This window comes from Dendrobates tinctorius, unplaced genomic scaffold (genome assembly GCF_039654945.1).
Source record: "Dendrobates tinctorius isolate UK_male_01 unplaced genomic scaffold, ASM3965494v1 ptg000074l, whole genome shotgun sequence".
Taxonomy (NCBI): Eukaryota; Metazoa; Chordata; class Amphibia; order Anura; family Dendrobatidae; genus Dendrobates; species Dendrobates tinctorius.
Genome location: NW_027361742.1, coordinates 20844915 through 20866558, shown reverse-complemented (window position 1 = coordinate 20866558; position 21644 = coordinate 20844915). Strand labels below are relative to the sequence as shown.

Genomic DNA, 21644 nt, shown 5'->3' with positions numbered 1-21644 from the left:
GAATGAACCGGGGACAAAATGAACTTTATTCTCCGGCAGCATTTAGTTTCAATCACGGGGCCGGCGCAGGTTCAGTCACTGATCTGAGTATAGGAGCCATGACTGTAACCACACCCCAGCCCTGACTGACCCTCACTCTGCTTCATTAAGCAGAGTGAGGGTCAGTCAGGGCCAGGGATGTGGTTGCAATCACCGCTTTCTATACTCAAAGCGTTGACTGAACCTGCGCCACTCCCTGCAGTGTTCGGCAACGTGCAGGTGCTGGATAGTTTGTAATGCTATTAACCTGCTGATTAAGCCCATATCCGCAGGGTAATAGTGTTCTTGCTGGTGGCAGATTCCCTTTAAGGCATGGAATTCAGATTCAGCCTTCCAGAAACCCCTTGCACTCTTGCCTTTTGTGGGCTCTCGCCTGTTTGGAGCCAGGCTATGTGAAATTTTTTCGGAAACTACCGGAGGCAAGAACACCTTACTTCTACAATCTAGGCCTGTGAGTGTACATGTGTTTTTCTTTTGTATGGTTTCTAAGCCTCCAATCTGCATATTCTCGGTTTCAGATCCGGAAACTCGAGACAAATATATTACCACTGCAAGAATCCAACTCTGAATTAAGCGAGAAAAGTGGTATGCTACAGGCAGAGAAGAAACTGCTTGAGGAAGATGTGAAGCGCTGGAGGGCCCGAACACAGGTATGTAATATTATATTAAATGTGCTGAATGTTTCTAACTGTTGCCATTTGATCTTTTTACTTTGTTGCCTATAAAGTGCCACATTGTATAGTTATTTTATTCTCCATGGATCTGTGAAATTCTATTTGTCTTTGTTTATGATTTTAGTTTACATGGTTTTGTGTTTAGTCCCCTATCTACTGCCAGTAATGCACTTCCAGTTCGAAATGTGACACTCTCCTAGGGAAGGCTGTTCGCAATACACACATTTAGCGATCTATACCTCCAGTTGGTAATAGGTACACGCAGCCCAGTTTGAGGCTTCTTTATTGAAGTATCCACTTGCCCTTGTCCAGCAAGAAACTGCTCTTCACCTGGTCTTCTGATGGTGATTGTTACTGAACTAACCACAGACCTCTAATTATGTGCTCTCCTAATATGCCATAATTTACTGATTTAATAAGTGAAATTCCAAGGATTCCCACTTTTTCCATAATATATACAGTGAAGGAAATAATTATTTGATCCCTTGCTGATTTTGTAAGTCTGCCCACTGACAAAGACATGAACAGCCTATAATTTTAAGGGTAGGTTAATTTTAACATTGAGAGAATATCAAAAATAAAATTCAGAAAATCACATTGTATAAGTATATTTGCATTTTGCAGTAAGAAATAAGTATTTGATCCCTCTGGCAAACACGACTTAATACTTGGTGGCAAAACCCTTGTTGGCAAGCAATGCAAGCAGGTGTTTTTTCTAGTTGATGATGAGGTTTGCGCATGTCAGGAGGAATTTTGGTCCACTACTCTTTGCATATCATCTCGCTTGGAAACTCGGAGTTACAACTCCCTCCATAAGTTTTCAATGGGATTAAGGTCTGGAGACTGGCTAGGCCACTCCATGACCTTAATATGCTTCTTTTTGAGCCACTCCTTTGTTGCCTTGGCTGTATGTTTTGGGTCATTGTCTTGATGGCAGACCCAGCCACAACCCAATTTTCTCCTACGCCTCATTGGGGGACACAGAGACAGTGGGTGTTATGCTGCTTGCCACTAGGAGGACACTAAGTAAACACAGAAAAAAGTTAACTCCTCCCCTGCAGTATACACCCTCTCGCTGGCTGGGAATTCCCCAGTTCTTGCTAAGTGTCTGTAGGAGGCACTTGGGTCTGGTTTCAGACCCCACCGTTTTTATTTTATTTTTGAATTTTCTGTAAATTTTTATTTTTTAATTAACGGAGTGAAGAGGGTGACTGTTCCTTTCTACGGCCCGCTCTCCCCTGAACGAACAACAGGCAAGCTCGTGGAGTAACCCTTCACGTACCTTTCCTGCAAAGAACGGGGCTGATTCCTCTGACGATGGTTCCCATGATGGTCGAACGGATACGAGGGCAAGCGCAACAAGATCGCACAGGAGTGCATGGAGAAGGACCTGAACAGCGCTTTTTCAGATGCTCTGAATCAGCCCCAGAGCTCTTCCTCCCCCTACCCAGAGGGAGAACCGATTGAGCATACCTCTTTAAGCTCTCCGTTCCCCTGCCCAGAGGGAGGACCGATCGAGCATCCCCCACCATTCAAGAACTCCTCCAGCTCTGCTACATCAGCCCAGGAGGATAAGAAGAATGGATTTCGGCGCTGACTTAGGCACTGGAGTTGAGGTATGGGGTCGAGTCCTGCCCTCGGGAGAAGCGCTGACTTAGTGTCGGCGCACCAGCGCCCCATCGCGGCCCCCCCGCGCACTCAGCATTTTCAGATGGCCCCAGAAATTTAGTCCCCGGATTTCCCCAGCCTGCTAGGCCGCAGTTTCAATAGCGTCGCCCACTAGCGCCACCCCGCCCCCGGCGTCTACCGCGGGTAGGCCAAAAATTGAGCCCCCTACTTTTCCGGCCTACTAGGCCGCAATTTGAATAGCGCCGCCCGCGCTATTGCTGCCACCCCCCTCCTCTTGGCGCCTCCCGCTCCTAACGAGACGCACAATTTTAATCTCGGGCCATGTCTGTTACCTCTGCTACAGTTAACCCTTGCAGGAGCAGCCGAATACCGGGCGACGCCACAGGGCCACCGTTTTTCCTCCCGGGGGACATAGGACCGAGGGTAAGCTGCATCTGCCCATAGATTAAAGCTTAACCACTTCCCGACACATTCTCTGCAGCTGCAGCCAGTCTCTGCCGTTAACCCTTTCTGGAGCGCTATGCATCTCTCGAACGAGACTAAACGGGCTGTTAAGAAATACACCGCGTTTTTAACCGTGTGTACCACTTGCAAGTCTGCCCTACCCAGTGCACAATCTAATCCGTTATGCACGGACCGAACGGTCTGCGCCCAAACTGCACCCCGACCTGCGCTCCAACGCCCCTCACAGCGACTACTGACGGGCTTCCTGCACCTGGTACCCCTGAGTGGGCTGAGCCCTGTCACGGTCGATGGAGTCTCTGACCCAGGCTATTCTCCCTCCGGGAGGACTATTTAAGTCAGGAGCCATACTCGTCCAAGGGATGGTCAGGTCTCTGAAAAAGCGGACACATGGCGCGTTCCCTAGTCACGTTCGCGCTTCAGCATCAGCGACTCCTGTCTCTCGTTCGCCTCTCCTGGGGTCCACAGCGAGCATGCCTCTGAATTCGTATCTGACGCGTCGGCCCCTCAGAATCCCCCAACTGATCAAGAGTTGCTTGATTCTCTTATAGAATCAGTCAACAGGATTCTGTAGTTGGACGAGGAAATTATTCCCGCTCCAACACTCCGTCTCATCTATGGAACAAGCGTGTGCGCTGTTATTTACCAGCGTCCAGTAACATAGGGATTAGCCACATAAGTGGCTCACTGGGCAAAAGTATACTCTGGCTAAATACTCCAGACCTATTGAAGGATTGATTACAGTTCCCTCCGGTGACCCTTCCTGTACCGCGTCTTGCTTCTGCAACGCTCCTATCCATTTTCTGAGGGTGCCTCAGTCAGAAACCCCTCCGATTGTCAAAATTGACTACCTGCCGTTCAATATTTGGAAGCTTCAGGAGCGGCTTTTTCTCCATCCTTCGTGGCAGTTTAGGTCACCAAGGCAATGACCGCTGGGGCAGAAGTCCTGATTATTTCATTCCAGGGCACCAATCTTCTCCGCAGGCAACCACTGTCGCCAGCCAGATGATTCACGCAGCGATCTTTGTAGTAGATGCTTCTTTTGATACCGCCAATTGCGCGGCTCAATCTGCCGCTAATGCGATCTCCATTAGAAGAGCCCCAGGGCTCCGCGGCTGGTGGGCGCATGCCACATCGAAAAGATCGTTGACTTCTCCCCCCTTTCAAAAGGGTCGTCCTTTGAAGAGAGACTAGACCAGCTTATTTCTGATTTTACCAGGGGGGAGAAAGTAAATTCCTTCCTCAGTAAAAGGGGCTGTTTCGCAACCAACAGCTGACACGTTTTCGATCTTCTCGCATCATATGGACCTAACCGTTCTTGGAAACCCAGGCCTAGGGATTCTGGATCTGGGGGAGCCAGATCTCGTAGATCTACTCAATGACGGCAATTGGGTCAGGAGGCTGGTGTTCTTCGGATACAATATAGAATTTCTTCTGCCCCTTTAACCTGGGGGTTTTACTTTCCTTTTCCCCCAAGAGAAAGACAAGAGTCTTCCTTCGGGCTGTTCAGGCTCTGCTAAAGGACGGAGTCATCATTCCAGTCCCCCTTCACAAAAGGTTTAGGATTTTTTTATTCAGACCTTTTTTGTGGTTCCAAAAGAGGATGGGACGATACGACCCATTCTGGATCTCAAATTGTTAGATCAGTTTCTCAAAGTACGGTGATTACGAATGGAAGCTCTCCCATCAGTTGTCGTTTCTAGGGGAAAGGGGAGAGTTCCTTGCATCCACCGACATCAAGGACGCTTACCTTCACATTCCGATCTGCCCGTCCCTTCAGGAGTTACTGCGTTTTGCAACTCACGAGAAACACTTCCAGTTCTTGGCTTGTCACCACTCCCAGGGTTTTTACCAAGGTCATGGCAGCTGTCATGGCCATTCTTTACTCTCCAAGAGTGGTAGTGTTACCGTATCTGGACGCCTGCTCATCAAGTGTCCGTCCCTTCCAGCCCGTGAGGAATCTGTGGATAACAGTAGATACACTTTCTCGCCTAAGGTGGAAGATACTGTGAAAGGTCTTTCCCAGGACGGGCTCGCACTTCCCACGAGTTCACTACCCTCCCTCAGGAGAGACCCAAGCCTTACGTCAAGCAGCGTGGTCTCTTTTTCAACCAGTTTCTCACTCCATCCGTTTCCCCATGGGAGTTCTCAGAAAGATGGTGATGGAGATGGAAGCAGTTCCGTTTTCCACCGTTCCACCTCCGTCCTTCAAAACATGCGTTGCTGTTAGCTTGGAACGAGAACCCGTTCTCCCCAGATCGTCGGATTCTTCTGTCCCTGCGGGACAGGCAAGCCCTCAGGTGGTGGACACTGAGGTCCTCCCTGAATCAAGGGAGGTCTTTACCCCCACTAAGATGGTTGGTAGTAACCACTGACGCAAGTCTCCTTAGCTGGGGTGCGGTCTATCGTCGCCACACGGCACAGGGTCATTGGTCAACCCGAGAGTCACGTCTCCAGATTAACATTTGGTGACGCGAACAATCACATTAGCTCTACAGAGTTTCCACCTCACCCCATCGGGTCTCAATCCGACAACGCCACGGTTGTAGCGTATATTAACCACCAGGGAGGAACCCGGGACAGGATGGCCATGCACGAAATGAGTTACATCTTCTATGGGTCCGAGACCAGCCATTCGTCATCTCAGCAAGCCACATCCCGGGCTTGGAAAATTGGGAGGCAGATTTTCTCAGTCACCAAGGCATTGCCTCGAGCAAGTGATCTCTTCATCTGGAAATCTTTCAGCAGATTTGTCTTCGTTGAGGGACCCCGGAGGTGGATCTCATGGCCTCAAGACTGAGCAACAAGGTTCCGCTGTTCGTTTCCCGATCGCGTGATCCATGCGCCATCGGAGCAAACGCTCTAGTTCTGCCATGGCACTGTTTCCGGCTCCTGTACATCTTCCCCCCTCTTCCCTTGCTTCCGAGGGTCATCAAGAAGATCAGAGAGGAGGGAGTACCAGTGATCCTAGTCGCGCCAGATTGGCCGCGCCGAGCATGGTATGCAGAACTAATACAACTGGTCGCTGACGTCCATGGCAACTCTCAGATCGCATGGACCTACTCTCGCAGGGCCCGATTTACCACCAGAGCTCCGAGGCCCGGTGTTTGACAGTGTGGCCATTGAATCCTGGTTTTTAACTCAGGCTGGGTTCTCTCACGTCGTGATCTCCACCATGATTGGTGCTAGGAAGCCTGTGGTCATGCGCATATATCACCGCACCTGGACAAACTTCTTTTTCGTGGGCAAGGTTCATGGTCAATCACCTCTGGTGTTTTCCATTCTGGCCATATTGGAGTCCCTTCAATCTGTATTTAGATCAGGCCTCGTGCTTTGCTCGCTCAAGGGCAAAATTTCGACCTTGTCAGTGCTTTCCCAATTTGTCACCAGGCTTCAAGTCAAGACGTTCATTCAAAGAGTTTTCCATGTGGTGTCTCCTTAAAGAAGGCCACTCATGGGGCCTTAACCTGGTTCTCGGTGCCTTCCTTTTCGGACTGCTGCAGGACGTGCCACTGACCGTCCTCTCTTGGAAGGTGGTCTTTCTAGTGGCAACTACGTCAATCAGACGAGTTTCGAAATTGTCAGTCCTGTCCTGCCGTTCTCCTTTTCTGCATTTTCATCAGGAAAAGGTAGTTCTCAGGATGTCCCCGTCCTTCCTGCCCAAGGTCCTCTCCTCTTTCCATCTTAACGAGGAATTTGTTTTGCCTTCCTTTTGTTCCGGCGCCAGTCCATCGCATTGAGAAGGCCCTCCACACCCTGGATGTGGTTAGGGCGCTGAGACGATGCACCTCGCGGATGGTTCCCTTCCACAAGTCAGATGCCCTGTTCATGCTCCCAGCGGGGCATAGGAAAGGTCTAATCGCGTCATAAGCAACGCTAACAAGGTAGATTCGCTTGGCGATTCAGGAATCCTACCGTGTCAGGAATGTGCCTGTCCCAGCTGGGATTAAGGCGCACTCTACCCGGTCAGTGGGCGCCTCTTCGCCCATTCGGCACCAGGCCTCGGCAGACCACGTCTGCAAGGCTGCGACTTTGTCCAGTCTGCATACTTTTTACAAGAATTTACGAAATTCATTCTCAGGCCTCTCCGTGAGGCTACGACTTGGTCCAGTTTGCCTACCTTTACAAACATTGCCTAATTCATTCTCAGGCTTCTGCGGATGCAGCTCTCGGCAGACGCAGCCTGCAATTGGCAGTACCACGGTGTTAACTCAGTGGTACATGGGGTATTAGCAGAAATATGCTCCCCACCCAGGGACTGCTTTAGGACGTCCCGCGGTCTGTGTGTCCCCCAATGAGGCGTGGGAGAAATAGGGATTTTTGTGTACTCACCGTAAAATTGTTTTCTCCAAGCCAGTCATTGGGGGACACAGCACCCACCCTGTTTAGCCTATTGGCTCACTGTAGCATTTTTAGGTTTTGACAGAGTTATGATTGTCATTCGTTTAATACTCCTGCTTTTTTCACCGAACTGGGGAGTTCCCAGCCAGCGAGAGGGTGTATACTGCAGGGGAGGAGTTAACTTTTTTCTGTTTACTTAGTGTCCTCCTAGTGGCAAGCAGCATAACACCCACGGTCTCTGTGTCCCCCAATGATTGGCTCGGAGACAAGGATTTTACGGTGAGTACACAAAAATCCCTATTTTAACGTCCTGCCGGAGGGAAGGAGGTTGTCACTCAGGATTTTATGGTACATGGCTCCATCCATTCTCCCACTAATGCGGTGAAGTAGTCCTGTGCTCTTAGCAGAGAAATGCCCCCAAAACATAATGTTTCCACCTCCATGCTTGACAGTGGGGATGGTGTTATTTGGGTTATAGGCAGCATTTCTCTTCCTCCAAACACGTTGAGTTGAGTTAATGCCAAAGAGCTCAATATTTGTCTCATATGAGCACAGTACCTTCTCCCAATCACTCCCAGAATCATCCAGGTGTTCACTGGCAAACTTCGGAGGCCTGCACATGTGCCTTCTTGAGCAGAGGGACCTTGTGGGCACTGCAGGATTTTAAACCTTTGCGGCGTAATGTGTTACCAATGGTTTTCTTGGTGACTGGTTCCAGCTGCCTTGAGATCATTAATAAGTTCCCCCCGTGTAGTTTTAGGCTGATCTCTCACCTTCCTCATAATTGAGGATTCCCCCTGAGGTGAGATTTTGCATGGTGCCCCAGGTTGATGTCAATTGACAGTCATTTTGTATTTCTTCCATTTTCTTACTATTGCACCAACATTTCTCTCCTTCTCACCCAGCAAATTACTTATGGTTTTGTAGCCCATTCCAGCTTTGTGCAGGTCTATTGTCTTGTCCCTGACATCCTTATAAAGCTCTTTAGTCTTGCTCATGTTGTAGAGGTTAGAGTCTGACTGAGGCTGTGGACAGGAGTCTTTTATGAAAGTGACTATGTAAGACAGTTGTCTTTAATGCAGTTAACGAGTTGGTTAGGAGCATCTGGTCTGTAGGAGCCAGAACTCTTAATGGTTGGTAGGGGATCAAATACTTATTTCTCACTGCAAAATACACATATAATTTATACAATGTGATTTTTTTGAATTTTATATTTGATATTCTCTCTCTCAATGTTAAACTTAACCTACCTCTAGATCTCCATGAAAATCTGCCTCCAAAACTTTTTTCAGTAAAAGGAAAGGCTTTTACCAGTGTGAGACATGTAATAATGAACGGCTGTCTGTTCGCCATGTCTCACACTGGAAAAGAACCTTTTATTTAAAAAGCTCTGGAGGCAGACTCTTCTTGGGTAGATCTACATCGGATCACGGGTATCAAGGTATAATTTTACCTGGCTTTCTATGATCTGCATGGCCATGTAGACTGCTTAGGATAGCGGACCCTACAGGCATATTCCCTTTAAGGGGTCCCCTAGGCTATGTGCACATGTAGTGCACATGTAGTTTTAGGTCCTGCAGATTTTTCAGCGCGGATTTGGAAAAATCCGCAGGTAAATTCTCAGGTCAAAAGACCTGCGGTTTTGCCCTGCAGTTTCACACCTCTGCAATGGAGAAGGTGTGAAACCGCAGCAGATTCTCCACAAAGAATTGACATGCTGCGGAATTGAACCCGCAGCAAATCCGCGCGGAAAAATCCGCAGCATGCGCACAGCGTTTTTCAGATTACCATTGATAACAATGGTACTGTACAACGCACTTAAATCTGCTGCGGACCCACAGAGCCTGAAACGCTGCGGATCCGCAGCAGAATCCGCAACGTGTGCACATAGCCTTAAATTTCAGTATGTCTGATTCTTTATTTCCCTGGCAGGTAAGCCACTGCAAGGGATAATGAGCATGGTCTTTCCCTTGTCTTTAAGTAAAACTGCTTTTTTTTCTCATTCTAAGCACTTACTTAATCAACAAAAAGATACTGACGTGGAAGAGTATAAGAAGTTGCTTTCTGAAAGAGAGATTAATACTAAACGTATTCAGCAATTGACAGAAGACACTGGGAAATTGAAGACTGAGATTGCAAGGTAAATGGTTTGTGAATATATCCTTTTAGGAGTTTGGCAGTGCTTCAATACCCAGAAACAGGTGCCATAATGGAAGTGCATCTTCCACCCTCCTCACAAGACCTTCCTCTTCCCCACACCCAAAAAAAAAATGAGGTCAAGCATTAAATATATACCGTAACTTGCCCTGCCAAACAGTCTCTTATAATCTACATTCAAGGGAAAAATTGTCTCTTGGTACAAGATATATAAAAAATAAATTAATAATAATACATTTTATTTCTATAGCGCCAACATATTCCGCAGCACTTTACATTTCAGAGGGGATTTGTACAGACAATAGACATTACAGCATAACAATAATCACATACAGTATAATAATAATCACATAGATTATAACAAATACCAAGAGGAAAGAGAGCCCTGCTCGCAAGCTTACAGTGTATGAGGAAAAAGGTAGACACGAAAGGTGGGTGGTAACAGTTGCCCTGATTGTATGGACCAGCCATAAAGTTAAGTGTGTAACAGTACAGACACAGAGGGCTAATGGATGCATAAAGCATGTGGGAACATGATAAGGGGAACCTGGTTATGGTAAAACTTTTGGCTGTGCCACCCAGGGATAGATTAGGTTAATGTGTTGAGGCGATAGGCCAGTCTGAATAAATGCGTTTTCAGGGCACGCTTAAAATTGTGGAGATTGGGGACTAATCGTATTGACCTGGGAAGTGCATTCCAAAGAATTGGCGCAGCACGTGTAAAGTCTTGGAGACGGGAGTGGGAGGTTCTGATTAATGAGGATGCTAACCTCAGGTCATCAGCAGAGCGAAGGGTGCGGGTTGGGTGGTATACTGAAACAAGGAAGGAGATGTAGGGTCTCTGACCGCGACGTCATCAACGGTCATTGCCGCAATGCATCACTGGGAACGGGAGCATCGTGGAGGCCTGGGAACGCTGCGCGGAACGTCGGAAGGTGAATATAACCCGATTTTTAAAATTTTTTTTTTTTAATTTTTAACATTAGATCTTTTTACTACTGATACTGCATAGGCAGCCTCAATAGTAAAAAGTTGGTCACACTCGTCAAACACTATGTTTGACGAGAGTGACCAACCTGTCAATCAGTTCTCCAAGCGATGCTACAGATCACTTGGAAAACGCTAGCATTCTGTAAGCTAATTACGCTTGCAAAACGCTAGTTTTTCCGCAGGAAAATCACGGGAATTTAAAATGCGATTTTCCTGCGGATGAATTCTGCTACGTGTGAACTTAGCCTCAGTGAAGTTAGATGTGTCCCTCCTTACTTTCATCCCCACATTTCAAACCCTTTCGTTATGGGAAGCTGTGTCATGTGGTCGGACTGGGATTGCCATTCCAGTAGGTGCTTTCCTGTGTAGGATGCCAGTCTTCCTGACATCTGCAGGATATCTTTCCAATCCCTCCTGTGTCAGCTCAGTGGCTCTCATCTCCTCCCCACCCAGCTCCACCATCTGCATGTTCCTCCATGTATATAGTGCTGCAGATATATCTGCCCTGACTAAGAGACAAGGAGAGCAGCAATATAGTAGAGGAGTCATGCAGTTAATCCCTGTATGAATTCTAAAACCAGAAAAGATCTCCCCAGACTCCCTGGACTCGTGCAGTGTGCAGATTACCTAGTGTATTTACCAGAGATCTAGCTAGCTTCACACTACTCTCGGTTGCCCCCTAGTTTTAAGAACTGACAGCAAACGGAAGGCTAATTATACTAGATATTACTAAAGATTCTGCTCCCAACACTGCTATATGTGGTAGAAATGCACTGGAATGTCTACTTTGAGTTAGGAGAGCCTAGGGGTCACCCAGGTACGGTGACCTTAGAGCAGGAGCTGACCTGTTTCCTCCTTGAGTGTGATGCACAGACCTAATGCCCTGCCATCAGGGCAGAGAAAGTAGATGATCCTCTCTGGGTCAAACCAAAGAAAAATGAAGAACAAAAAAATATATATTAATCCAATTTCTTAAATTTACGTAAAAACAAAAATAAAGTACACACACCGCGTCCGGAACAAGTGACAAAAAAACTATGCTTTTTCATCATACCACTAAACAAAAAGTGGAATAAAACACAATCAAAATGTTACTGGTAGCAAAAAGGCTCTAGAAAGCACTATGGCTCCTCGCCCCCCCAAAAGAAATTCACCAAATTCTGCACTTCCGAATGCCCCCCAGCTTTCTGAGCCCTAGTATGCCTAAAGCACATTTAGTGTCCATATTTGGCATTACTGTAGGGATGAGAGCCTGCCTAATTTATGGGGTGCGTGCCTCCAGAAGCACAAGGTGGGTGCTACAATGTGTGGGTACTACAGTGTACGGACGATACAGTAGCAGATTTGCAATTTTCACCCCATCATCCTCTACTGCTTGTTTCTGGCAAACACCCATGAAGTTAAATTCCCAAAGGGGTGTAATCTCCAAAATGTGATCACTTGAGGAGGGGGATTCTGCTTTTCTGGTTCTTAGGAATATATATTTGTATACATATACTTAGCTATATGCTTTCCGTAAACTATTCTACGTTCTCAGAGTCAAATAGCGCTCCTTTCATTCCCAGTCTTGCTGTGTGGCTAAGCAGTACAGTACATCCACTTATGGGGTATTGCCCCATTCAGCTGAAATTTGAAAAATTTTGGTGCCATGTTTACCCATTTTCCAGTATGAAAATATAAAATCTGGGGCTAAAACAAATTTGTAATAAAAATGTAATTATCTCTTCTTCACACCCCAATGGTAGTATCATTTGTGACGTGGTGTCAATATACTATCTGCACCCCTAGATGACTTCATTGAGTGTAGTTTGTAAAATTAGGTCTCTTATGTGTGGTTCTGGCGCCTAAGGGGATCTGCCACTGTGACATGGCATCTAGTGATGAGCGAGTATACTCGATACTCGAGATTTCCCGAGCATGCTCGGATGATCTCCTGAGTATTTGAATGTGCTCGGGAGATTTAGTTTCTGTCGCCGTAGCTGCATGATTTGCTGTTGCTAGACAGCCTGAATACATGTGATTATTTCCTAACAAACAGGCATTCCTCACATGTATTCAGGCTGTCTAGCAGCCACAAATCATGCAGCTACGGCGACAGAAATGAAATCTCCGAGCACATCCAAATACTCAGGAGATCACCCGAGCATGCTCGGGAAATCTGGAGTAACGAGTATACTCGCTCATCACTAGTGGCATCCTCAAACGAGTCCAGCAAATCTGCATTGCAATATGGCGCTTCTTCCCTTCTGAGCTTTGCACTGTGCCTCAAAACTAGCTTTTGTCCACATATGGGGTATTGGCGTACTCCAGAGATATTCCGTAACCCATTTTGTGGTCCTTTTTTTTTTTTTTTCTCCATTGACTCAACCCAATGTTATACATTTTTGTGAATCGCCTGAGGATTAAGTTGAAAACGATAAGGTTGCACAATGATTTACCAAGAATAATAACTCATTGAAGATGCATTACTGCCATAGAAAATGGGGAAAAGAGCGCTGGGCTTTTTTGCCCAGGAGAGGTGACAAAACAGGACAGAGGGACACAACTTTCAAATGACACCTTGACGTGGCAGCTCGGCACGCATATTTTGGCCAATCTGTGCACTAAGTACCTTCTTTTCTACTGTATTTTTCATAGCAATTTTGCAGATGAATATTTCATATATACATAATTTTTTTTTTCCTTTTTTTTTTTTCCCCATTTTTTATGGCAGAGTTATCATTCTTGGTAAATCATGGTGCAACCATTTATCATTTTTCAACTTGTATGCTTTTTTTTGGTTGGTGCCTGTTATCACTAGCTTGGATGTTCTCTCCTGAGGATTAAAAAAGCTCTCTACACCGCTCGATGAATTCCTCAAGAGCTTTAGTTTCCAAAATGGGGTCACTTGTGGGGGTTCCTGCTGTTTTTACATGTCAGGTGCTCTTGAAATGTAACATTGCGTCCACAATCTGTGCCACCCATAATTGCACTCCAGAACTGAAATGGTGCTCCTTCCCTTCTGAGCCCTGCCGTGTTGCCAAACAGTAGTTTTTCACCATATTTAGGGTATCTGCGTACTCGAGACACATTGCACAACAAATTGTATGGTTCATTTCTCTTGTTACCCTCTTGAGAATTAAAAGATTAGGGCCAAAGCAACATTTTTGGAGGAAAAAATTGATTTTTTCATTTTCCCATCTGAACATTCTAAAATTCTGTGACGCACCTGTGGGTTTGAGGTGCTGACAACACCTCTAGATGCGCTCCTTGGGTAGTGTAGTTTCCAAGATGGGGTAACTTGTGGTGGGGTTCCACTGTTAAAGGGAACCTGTCACCCCCCCCCAGGGCGTTTTTAAGTAAGGCCTCTTTCACACACCAGTTTTTTCCCGTCAGTCATAATCCGCCATTTTTTGAAAAAAACGGATCCGCCCAAAAAGGGGCGGATCCGTTTTTTTCCCCCCATAGACTTACATTTTTGTGGCTCCCAGGCGGATGAGACGGACACTGCAACGTTTTTTCTTCTTGACGGTCCACTGTTTTCATGTGCGCATGCCCGGAGGCTTTACTCCGGGCTCATTTTTAACCCAGTAATGCCGTTCCGGGGTCGAAAAAAAATTCTCTCTCTCCCCCTCCATATCTCTCTCTCTCTCTCTCTCCTTTATTATGGGCGCGGGTTCGTTTAAAATTCGCTGTAGCAGGTAATGACCAAAATTTAAAGGAAAACTAGTGAGAGAGATTTTCTTCTGCCAGAACGGAATTCTTCCGGGCATGCTCAGTGTGAAAAAGCGGATCCGTTGCCGGATTCCGTCAAAAACCGGTTGGCAACGGATCCGCTGCCCATAGGCGACCATTATAACGAATGGCGGATAGCGGCGGATCCGTTGCTATCCGCTATTTTGATGCAGAAAAAAAGTTTAATTGTCCGTCCAGTAAAGACAGCGGACGCCAACATTTTGACGGATCCGTCAAAAAACGGATCCAACGGATGACCATCCGTCAAAATCCGCCGCTAATGCAAGTCAATGGCAAAAAAAACGGATCCGCCGAAAAAAAATGGCGGGTCCATTTTTTTGGCAAAACGTCGGATTTTGACTGACGTCAAATAGCTGAAGTGTGAAACAGGCCTTAGGTGTGTCACTGTGAAAACCCCTTTTATTTCAATAAATTTGCAGTATTGTATATATTATAAAGTGGCTTATTTCACTATCCTAAATCTATTTTTTTTTTTTTTTCTATCCATCTATCTATTTATCTATCATCTGTATCTATCCATCCATCTTTCTATCATCTATCTATTTTTCTATCATCTATTATATATCCATCCATTTATCCATCCGTCTGTCTATCTATGTATCTATCTATCTCATTTTTCTATCTACTGTATCTATTATCTATCCATTATCTATCTATCTATCTATCTCATTCCTTCTATCTATAGATCTTTCTACCTATCTGTCTCTCATTCCATCTATCCATATCTATCATCTATCTATAGAAAGATAGATATGGAATAGATAGATGGAATTAGATAGACAGATCTATAGGTAGATAAATGATGGACGGAAAGATAAATGATAGATGGATGGACAGATATATAGATACATAGATAATGTTAGATGTTGGAAAAATAGATAGATGATGGATAGATGAATAGATGGATGGATAGATAAATGGATAGATGATAGATACATGGATGATAGAAAAATAGATGGATAGATACATAGATGGATAGATGATAGATATATTATAGAAAAATAGATAGATGGATAGAAAGAAAAATAGTTAGAGATAGGATAGTGAAATATTAAGCCAATAGAGGACTTTATAATATATACAATACTGCAAATTTATTGAAATAAAAGGGGTTTTTACAGTGACACACCTAAGGCCTGTTTCACACTTCCGTTTTTGACCATCAGTCAAAATCCGCCGTTTAAAAAAAAAACGGATCCGCCATTTTTTTACAGTGTGCATGCCTGGAGAAAGGAAGTCAGCCGGAAATTTAACCCTGAAATCCTTTCTGGTGGATGGAAAAAATTCTCTCTCTCTCTCTCTTTCTCTTTCCTCCTCCTCCCCCCCCCCCCCCCCCCCCCCCCCCGGCTGCTATTCCTTTTAAAGTTATTAAGTTATTCATTGAACGGATCCGTCAAAAAAACGGTCCGGTGCCATCCGTTCCCATCAGTTAGCAACGGATGCGCTTTCCGCCATTTTGGCGGATTTTAACTGACACAAAAACAAGCCTGAGCTGATCTGCCAGTGACCTACTTGTGTGGACCTGACTAATGTATCGCAGTCCTTGGTCCAGGTCCTGGAGCGTCTTCCACATCTATCTGCCGCCACCAGTGCTCTGAATGCCTCTCACGGTGATTCGCACGAACCTGACCATGACCTTCACAGGGACAGATCAGCTACAAAGCCTAGGACGCAGGCTCTTTCTAGATCCTCATCCAGTTCCCTGGGCCCCTCTGCATTATCCAGGATGCCCTCCTCTCCCCATGCCTTCTCCTCGGAGGCGGCTTTTGTGTCCGATGTGGATTCCCAGTCTTAGTCGGAGTCTGAGTCGGACCAGGCCTCTAAAATGCTGGATATGGTAGATAGCCTTATTTTGCCTATTGCCCAAATTCTTAACCTAAAAGAGGATGAGGTTCCTGCTCATGAGCACTCAGTTTCCTTCAAGCAGGTAAAACATCCTTCCTGGACCTTTCCCAATCACAGAGAATTTGAAGCGATTATGGCTAAACATTGGGAACATTCCTGAAAAGCGCTTTCCTGAAAACATCTAGAGATCCTTTAGCCCAGACCTTGTTGGTAAATGGGCAGAATTCCCTAAGGTTGACCCGCCTGTTTCTTGCCTGTCTTCCAAAACCGTCCTGTCTCTACCAGTTAGTATGTCTCTTAAGGACGCTACGGCCAGGCAGATCGAGTCTTTGGCTAAATCAGCCTTTGAAGTGGCTGGTACCTCCCTATGCAACAGCTTCGCTTCCACCTGGGTGGCAAAGTCCATCTCTGCCTGGGAAAAAATGCTTCGCCAGGGCATCCTAGCGGCAGCCCCTCCGTATGAGATGGCAGATTTGGCAGACCAGATTACCCACGCTGGCAAATATCTTCTGACTGCCTCTTTGGATGCAATCGGTTGTTCTTCCAGGTCAAACAACAACATAATTGCTGTACACAGCATTCTCTGGCTGAAGATGTGGAATGCAGATCCACCCTCAAAAAAGTCTTTCACTAACCTGGCCTTTCAGGGTTCTAGGCTTTTCAGGTCCAAACTGGATTTGATAATTTTGAACGCTACCAGGGAAAAAGTACCTCTCTTCCTCAGTCCAGGCCTAAACATCCTTTCAATAGGAAAGGGCCCCTGCCTTTTTGTTCCTTTCAAGACTTCTCTTCAGAGACTTCCTCCCAGCAGGACCGCTCTTCCTCCCCAGGGGAAAGGAAGAAACCATCCTTTAAACCTGCACCTCACTGTAGGCCAAAGAATCGTTCCTCCAAGCCCTCTGGGTCCCGCTCTTACAGGGTCTCATCTAAGTGAAGGGCCACCCTCACCCAGGAATATCTCCAGGGTGGGAGGCTGGATTCTTCTCTTCAGGGCCGCATTGTTGTCGGTGGTTGACGGCGCCTGAGTCAGAGAGAGAGTTGCATCCGGTTACAAAATCAAACCCCCCCCCCCACTCCCCCAGTAAGACGTTTCTTTCTGGCTCATCCTCCAAGACTCCCGTCTCAGGACCCAGGGGTTCTTCAGGCCATCTCCTCCCTTCTACGCACAGGAGTAATCGTACCTGTTCCCTGGAATGAGCGGTTTTCAGGGTTCTGCTCCAGTGTTTTCATAGTCCCAAAGAAATAGGGCTCGCTTCGTCCGATTTTGGATGTCGAGCAACCACCACGTTTGGATCCACCATTTCAGGATGGAGTCCCTACGCTCAGTGATCACCTCCATGGAACCGGGAGAATATCTATGTTCTGTAGATATTCAAGATGCTTTTCTTCACATTCCTGTTTGTGTTCAGCATCAGAGATTCCTTCGGTTTGCAGTCCAGAAGCATCATTATCAGTTCATGGCACTTCCTTTCAGCCTGCCCTGTGCCCCCAGAGTGTTCACAAAGGTCATTTCCATCCTTCGTCCAAGTAAGGAATTATGAGAATCCCCTTGGAGCGATCTTCTGATCAAGGGGCCATACCGCCGGGACTGCGACCAGAGTCTTCAGATCACTCTGGACACTTTAGTCCGTCTAGGCTGCATAATACTCCCTGACCCCAGCTCAGCACCTGGTGTTTCTGAGTATGAGATTTGACACGGTCCAAGCCCGTGTCTTCCTTCCAAAGTTTTCATCTCTACCAGGTAATCCGCTCTCTAAAGTGACCAGCTCCTTCTCCCCTTGTGGTCTTGCATGAGAGTTATGGGGAAGATGATTGCCTCCATGGAAGCCATGCCTTTTTCCCAGTTTCACACCTATCCTCTTCAGCTGGCCCTCTTGTCTGCTTGGGACAAGAGAACAGTCTCCCTGGACCGACCCGTGCTTCTGCCTCTCAAGGTGAGGCAATCCTTGACATGGTGGACGCTAGCCACCTCATTCCTGCGAGGGAGGTCCTTCCTCCCTCTCCAGTGGCAGGTCATCACCACCGACTCCAGCCTCCTTGGTTGGGGAACGGTCTTCCTTCATCATACAGCTCAGGGTCGCTGGAACGCTCAGGAAGCCGCTCTCCCCATCAATCTTCTTGAGATCAGGGCAACCTTGCCATCCTCCACTGGCAGTCCCTCCTCGCAGGCAAGTCGGTCCGCATGCAATCGGACAACGCCATGGCTTACGTAAGCTGCGAAGGTGGGACTCGCAGCAAGCAGGTTATGACACAGGTGACAAGGATCCTGCAGTGGGCTGACATCACGTCCCTGCCATATCAGCCGTTCGCTTTCCAGGGGTGGAATATTGGGCTGCCGATTTTCTGAGTCATCAGGGTCTCCCATCAGGCAAATGGTCTCTCAGTCCCACCGTCTTCAACCAGATTTGCCAGAGAGAGGGCACCCCGGACGTCGATCTGATGGCTTCTCGCAAGAACCACAAGGTTCCTCAGTTCGTAGGCAGGTCCCAGGATCCTCTAGCCATTGGTTGCGATGCTCTGGTAATCATGTAGTCTCAATTCCAACTGCCTTATCTTTTTCTGCCTCTCCCCTTGATTCCGAAAGTTGTGAAAAAGATAAAGGCAGAAGAGATCCCCGTAATCCTGATGGCTCCGGATTGTCCAAGACTGGCTTGGTACGTGGAGGTCATAAAGATGCTAATGGACACCCCCTGAAGGCTTCCAGACCATCAAGATCTTCTCTCACAAGCCCCCTCTTCCACCAGAGTTCTCAGTCTGAGTTTAACGGCATGGCCGTTGAGGCTGGTTTTTCTCACCAGGTCATTCAGACCATGATTAGGGCAAGAAAACCAGCATCCTCACGCATCTACCACAGATATTGTAAGGCCTTCTTCCGATGGTGTGAGGAGAGGAAACAAATTGCTATGTCTTTTTACCTTCCTTCCATCCTTGGTTTTCTTCAAGTGTGTCTTTACTTTGGTCTATCGCTCAGTACTCTTAAGGGACAGGTTTCCGCTCTGTCAATTCTCTTCCAGAGATCTGGCTTCCCGTTCCCAGGTAAAGACCTCTCTCTTCAAGGTGTCGCCCACCTGGCACCACCTTATCATCCTCTGATAGACCCATGGGATCTTAAACTCGTTCTTGGCACCCTCCAGCACGCTCCCTTTGAGCCCATTCAAGATATTTTGTGCTCTCTCCTGTCATGGAAAGTTGCCTTCTAATTCGCCATTACGTCCATCAGGAGGGTTTCTGAGTTAGCGGCATCATCCTGTCCTTCTCTGTTCCTGATTTTACATCAGGACAAGGTGGTCCTCAGATCCGTTCCTTTTTTGCCTAAGGTGGAATCTTCATTTCACATCAATGAAGACATTTCCTTCTTTTTTCTATGTCCCTCTCTGGTCTTTCCCCTGGAGAAGTCCCTCCACAAGCTGGATTTGGTCAGAGCTATTCGAGTCTACCTTTCAAGGACTGCTTCCTTTCGTCAGTCCGATTCCCTATTTGTCATCTCCGAAGGTCGTTGTAAGGGGCTCCCAGCTTCTAAGTACACTATTGCCCATTGGATTCGTTCGGTAATTTAGGAGGCATACCGCGTTCAGGACAAACTGCCTCCAGGAGTGAGGGCGCACTGCACCCGGGCAGTGCTGGGCTGTCCGTCACCTGGCTTCGGCCTTACAGATTTGTAAGGTCGCGACCTGTTCGTCTTTGCACACCTTTGCGAGGTTTTACAGGGTTCATACCCACGCCTTGTCTGATGCCGGCCTGGATAGAAAGGTGCTGCAGGCGGTGGTTACGCAGCGGCCGATTAAAGTCCGTTTTCTTTACATTCTTTCTGTTCCCACCCTTGGACTGCTTTGGGACGTCCCATGGTTGCCTTTGTCGCGTAATGAAGCGATAGAGGGATTTTTGGTACTCACCGTAAAATCTTTCTTGGAGTCTTCATTGGGGGACACAGCACCCTCTCTAACTGTTTGCACCGTTTTTGGGCCTATGTGCCTTTGTTGTTGCGTCGGTGCATATGTTGAGTTTTCGGTTGCTTCTCCTACTGCTTTAACACTAACTGAGGTGCTTTGTGCCTGTCAGTGCGTGTATACTGCTGAGGAGGTGCTATTTCCTTTTTTTTTTTTTTTTTTGCTTAGTGTCAGCCTCCTAGCGACAGCAGCATACACACATGGTTACCTGTGTCCCCCAATGAAGGCTTCAAGAAAGAGATTTTACAGTGAGTACCAAAAATCCCCCTATTCTCTCTTTGCCCTTATGAAACTGCAAAATTTGGGTCTAAATCAACATTTTTGTGGGAAAAATTAAAATGTTCAGTTTTTCTTTCCATATTGATTAAATTCCTGTGAAGCAGTCAAAGGGTTAACAAACTTCTGGAATATGGTTTTGAGCACTTTGAGGGGTGCAGGATTCAGAATGGTGTCACTTTTAAGTACTTTTGTCATATAGGCCCCTCAGTCACTTCAAAAGTGATGTGGTCCCTTAAAAAAAAAAAAAAAACCTGTGTTGGAAATTTAAGAAAATTTATGCAGATGTAAAGTAGATATGTGGAAAATGTTATTTATAAATTTTGTACAGCATGTCTAACTGGTTTAAGGATCTAAACAAAGTTTGAAAATTGCAAAATTCTCACATTTTTCTCAAATTTTGATATTTTCATAACTAAACGCAAATAATGTCAACCTACATTTACCATTAACCTAATGTACAATGTGTCCCTGAAAAATGTCTCAATCACTGGGACACATTGAATCGTTCCAGAGTTAATACCCCGTAAAGTGACGCTAGTCAGAATTGTAAGATTTGGTCTGGTCAGGGGGGTGAAAGGGCAATAATTCTGTAAATTTGAAAGTGAATATTGAAATTGGAGCATGAAGACCTTTTATGTCTTGCTGGCTTTCCTCTTTCTGCTTTAAATTTTGCAAACCTTTTTTCATTTCTATGGTAGGTTAAATGCAGCCCTGAATACATGTCAGAGTCAATGTCAAAGTGCTAAAGAAGATGCTTTAAAATTCAAAAATGAGAAGGAAAATATTCAGAGAGAGCTTACTACCAAAGTGACAGATATACAAGAAAAGATAAAACATATCAACCAAGTGAAAAAAATTGGAAGGAGGTACAAGACTCAGTATGAAGAGTTAAAGGCCCTTCATGATCAGGTGAGATAGATTGTTATATTAATAAGGCAACGTATATGAGTTGCTGCAGATTTTTTTTTTTTTTTTTTTTTTTTTTAACATAGACTCATGATTGTGGTTTTGCGAAAAAATATTCAACTAAATCACTTTTATTTGTGAGTGAAAATGTTAGAATATTGTACATGTATTTGGATGTATGCTTGAGAAGGTGGTACTAGTTTTTCTCTTTGTGCCAACGTTTTGTAAATTGTAAGGGTATTTGAGCAAGGCATCTTTTTTAGATTTGGCAGAACCTACTGAGTTTTTCAGACTCCTCTTCAGAAAATGCTGCCATTTTTTTTGTTTGTTTCTTCCATGAGGCATATTGTTATGTTTTGGTAAATTCCTGTGCGGTTTTTTTTTCCAATGGTTTTGGTTTCCGGCAAATATTTTTTTTTTTTTAAATATATATATTTTATTCTGGCTTTTTTTTTGAGAATTTTTGCTATTTTTTAAAATTTTTTTTATGGTTTTCTGGTCCTATTTACCATTACCATTCGGTTTAATAATAAACTACTAGCGTGTTTTGGTTATGCTAAAATGCTCCAATAGACGGCCGAGTGTTTTCTGGGCAAATTTTGAGCGTTCCATTTCATTAACAAAGTATAGAACTTTTTAA

At 45.8% G+C, this 21644-nt stretch overlaps 1 protein-coding gene across 1 annotated transcript in view; it reads left to right on the top strand.

Annotated features, from left to right (window-relative positions):
* The window catches only part of LOC141096361 (nucleoprotein TPR-like), a 198692-nt gene that overhangs the window by 135972 nt on the left and 41076 nt on the right, over window positions 1-21644 (top strand). Inside the window, exons 24-26 of the mRNA XM_073582916.1 lie at window positions 558-689; window positions 9155-9285; window positions 20797-21007. Of these exons, the coding sequence (XP_073439017.1) occupies window positions 558-689; window positions 9155-9285; window positions 20797-21007 (474 nt within the window). The remainder of the gene's footprint in view (window positions 1-557; window positions 690-9154; window positions 9286-20796; window positions 21008-21644) is intronic.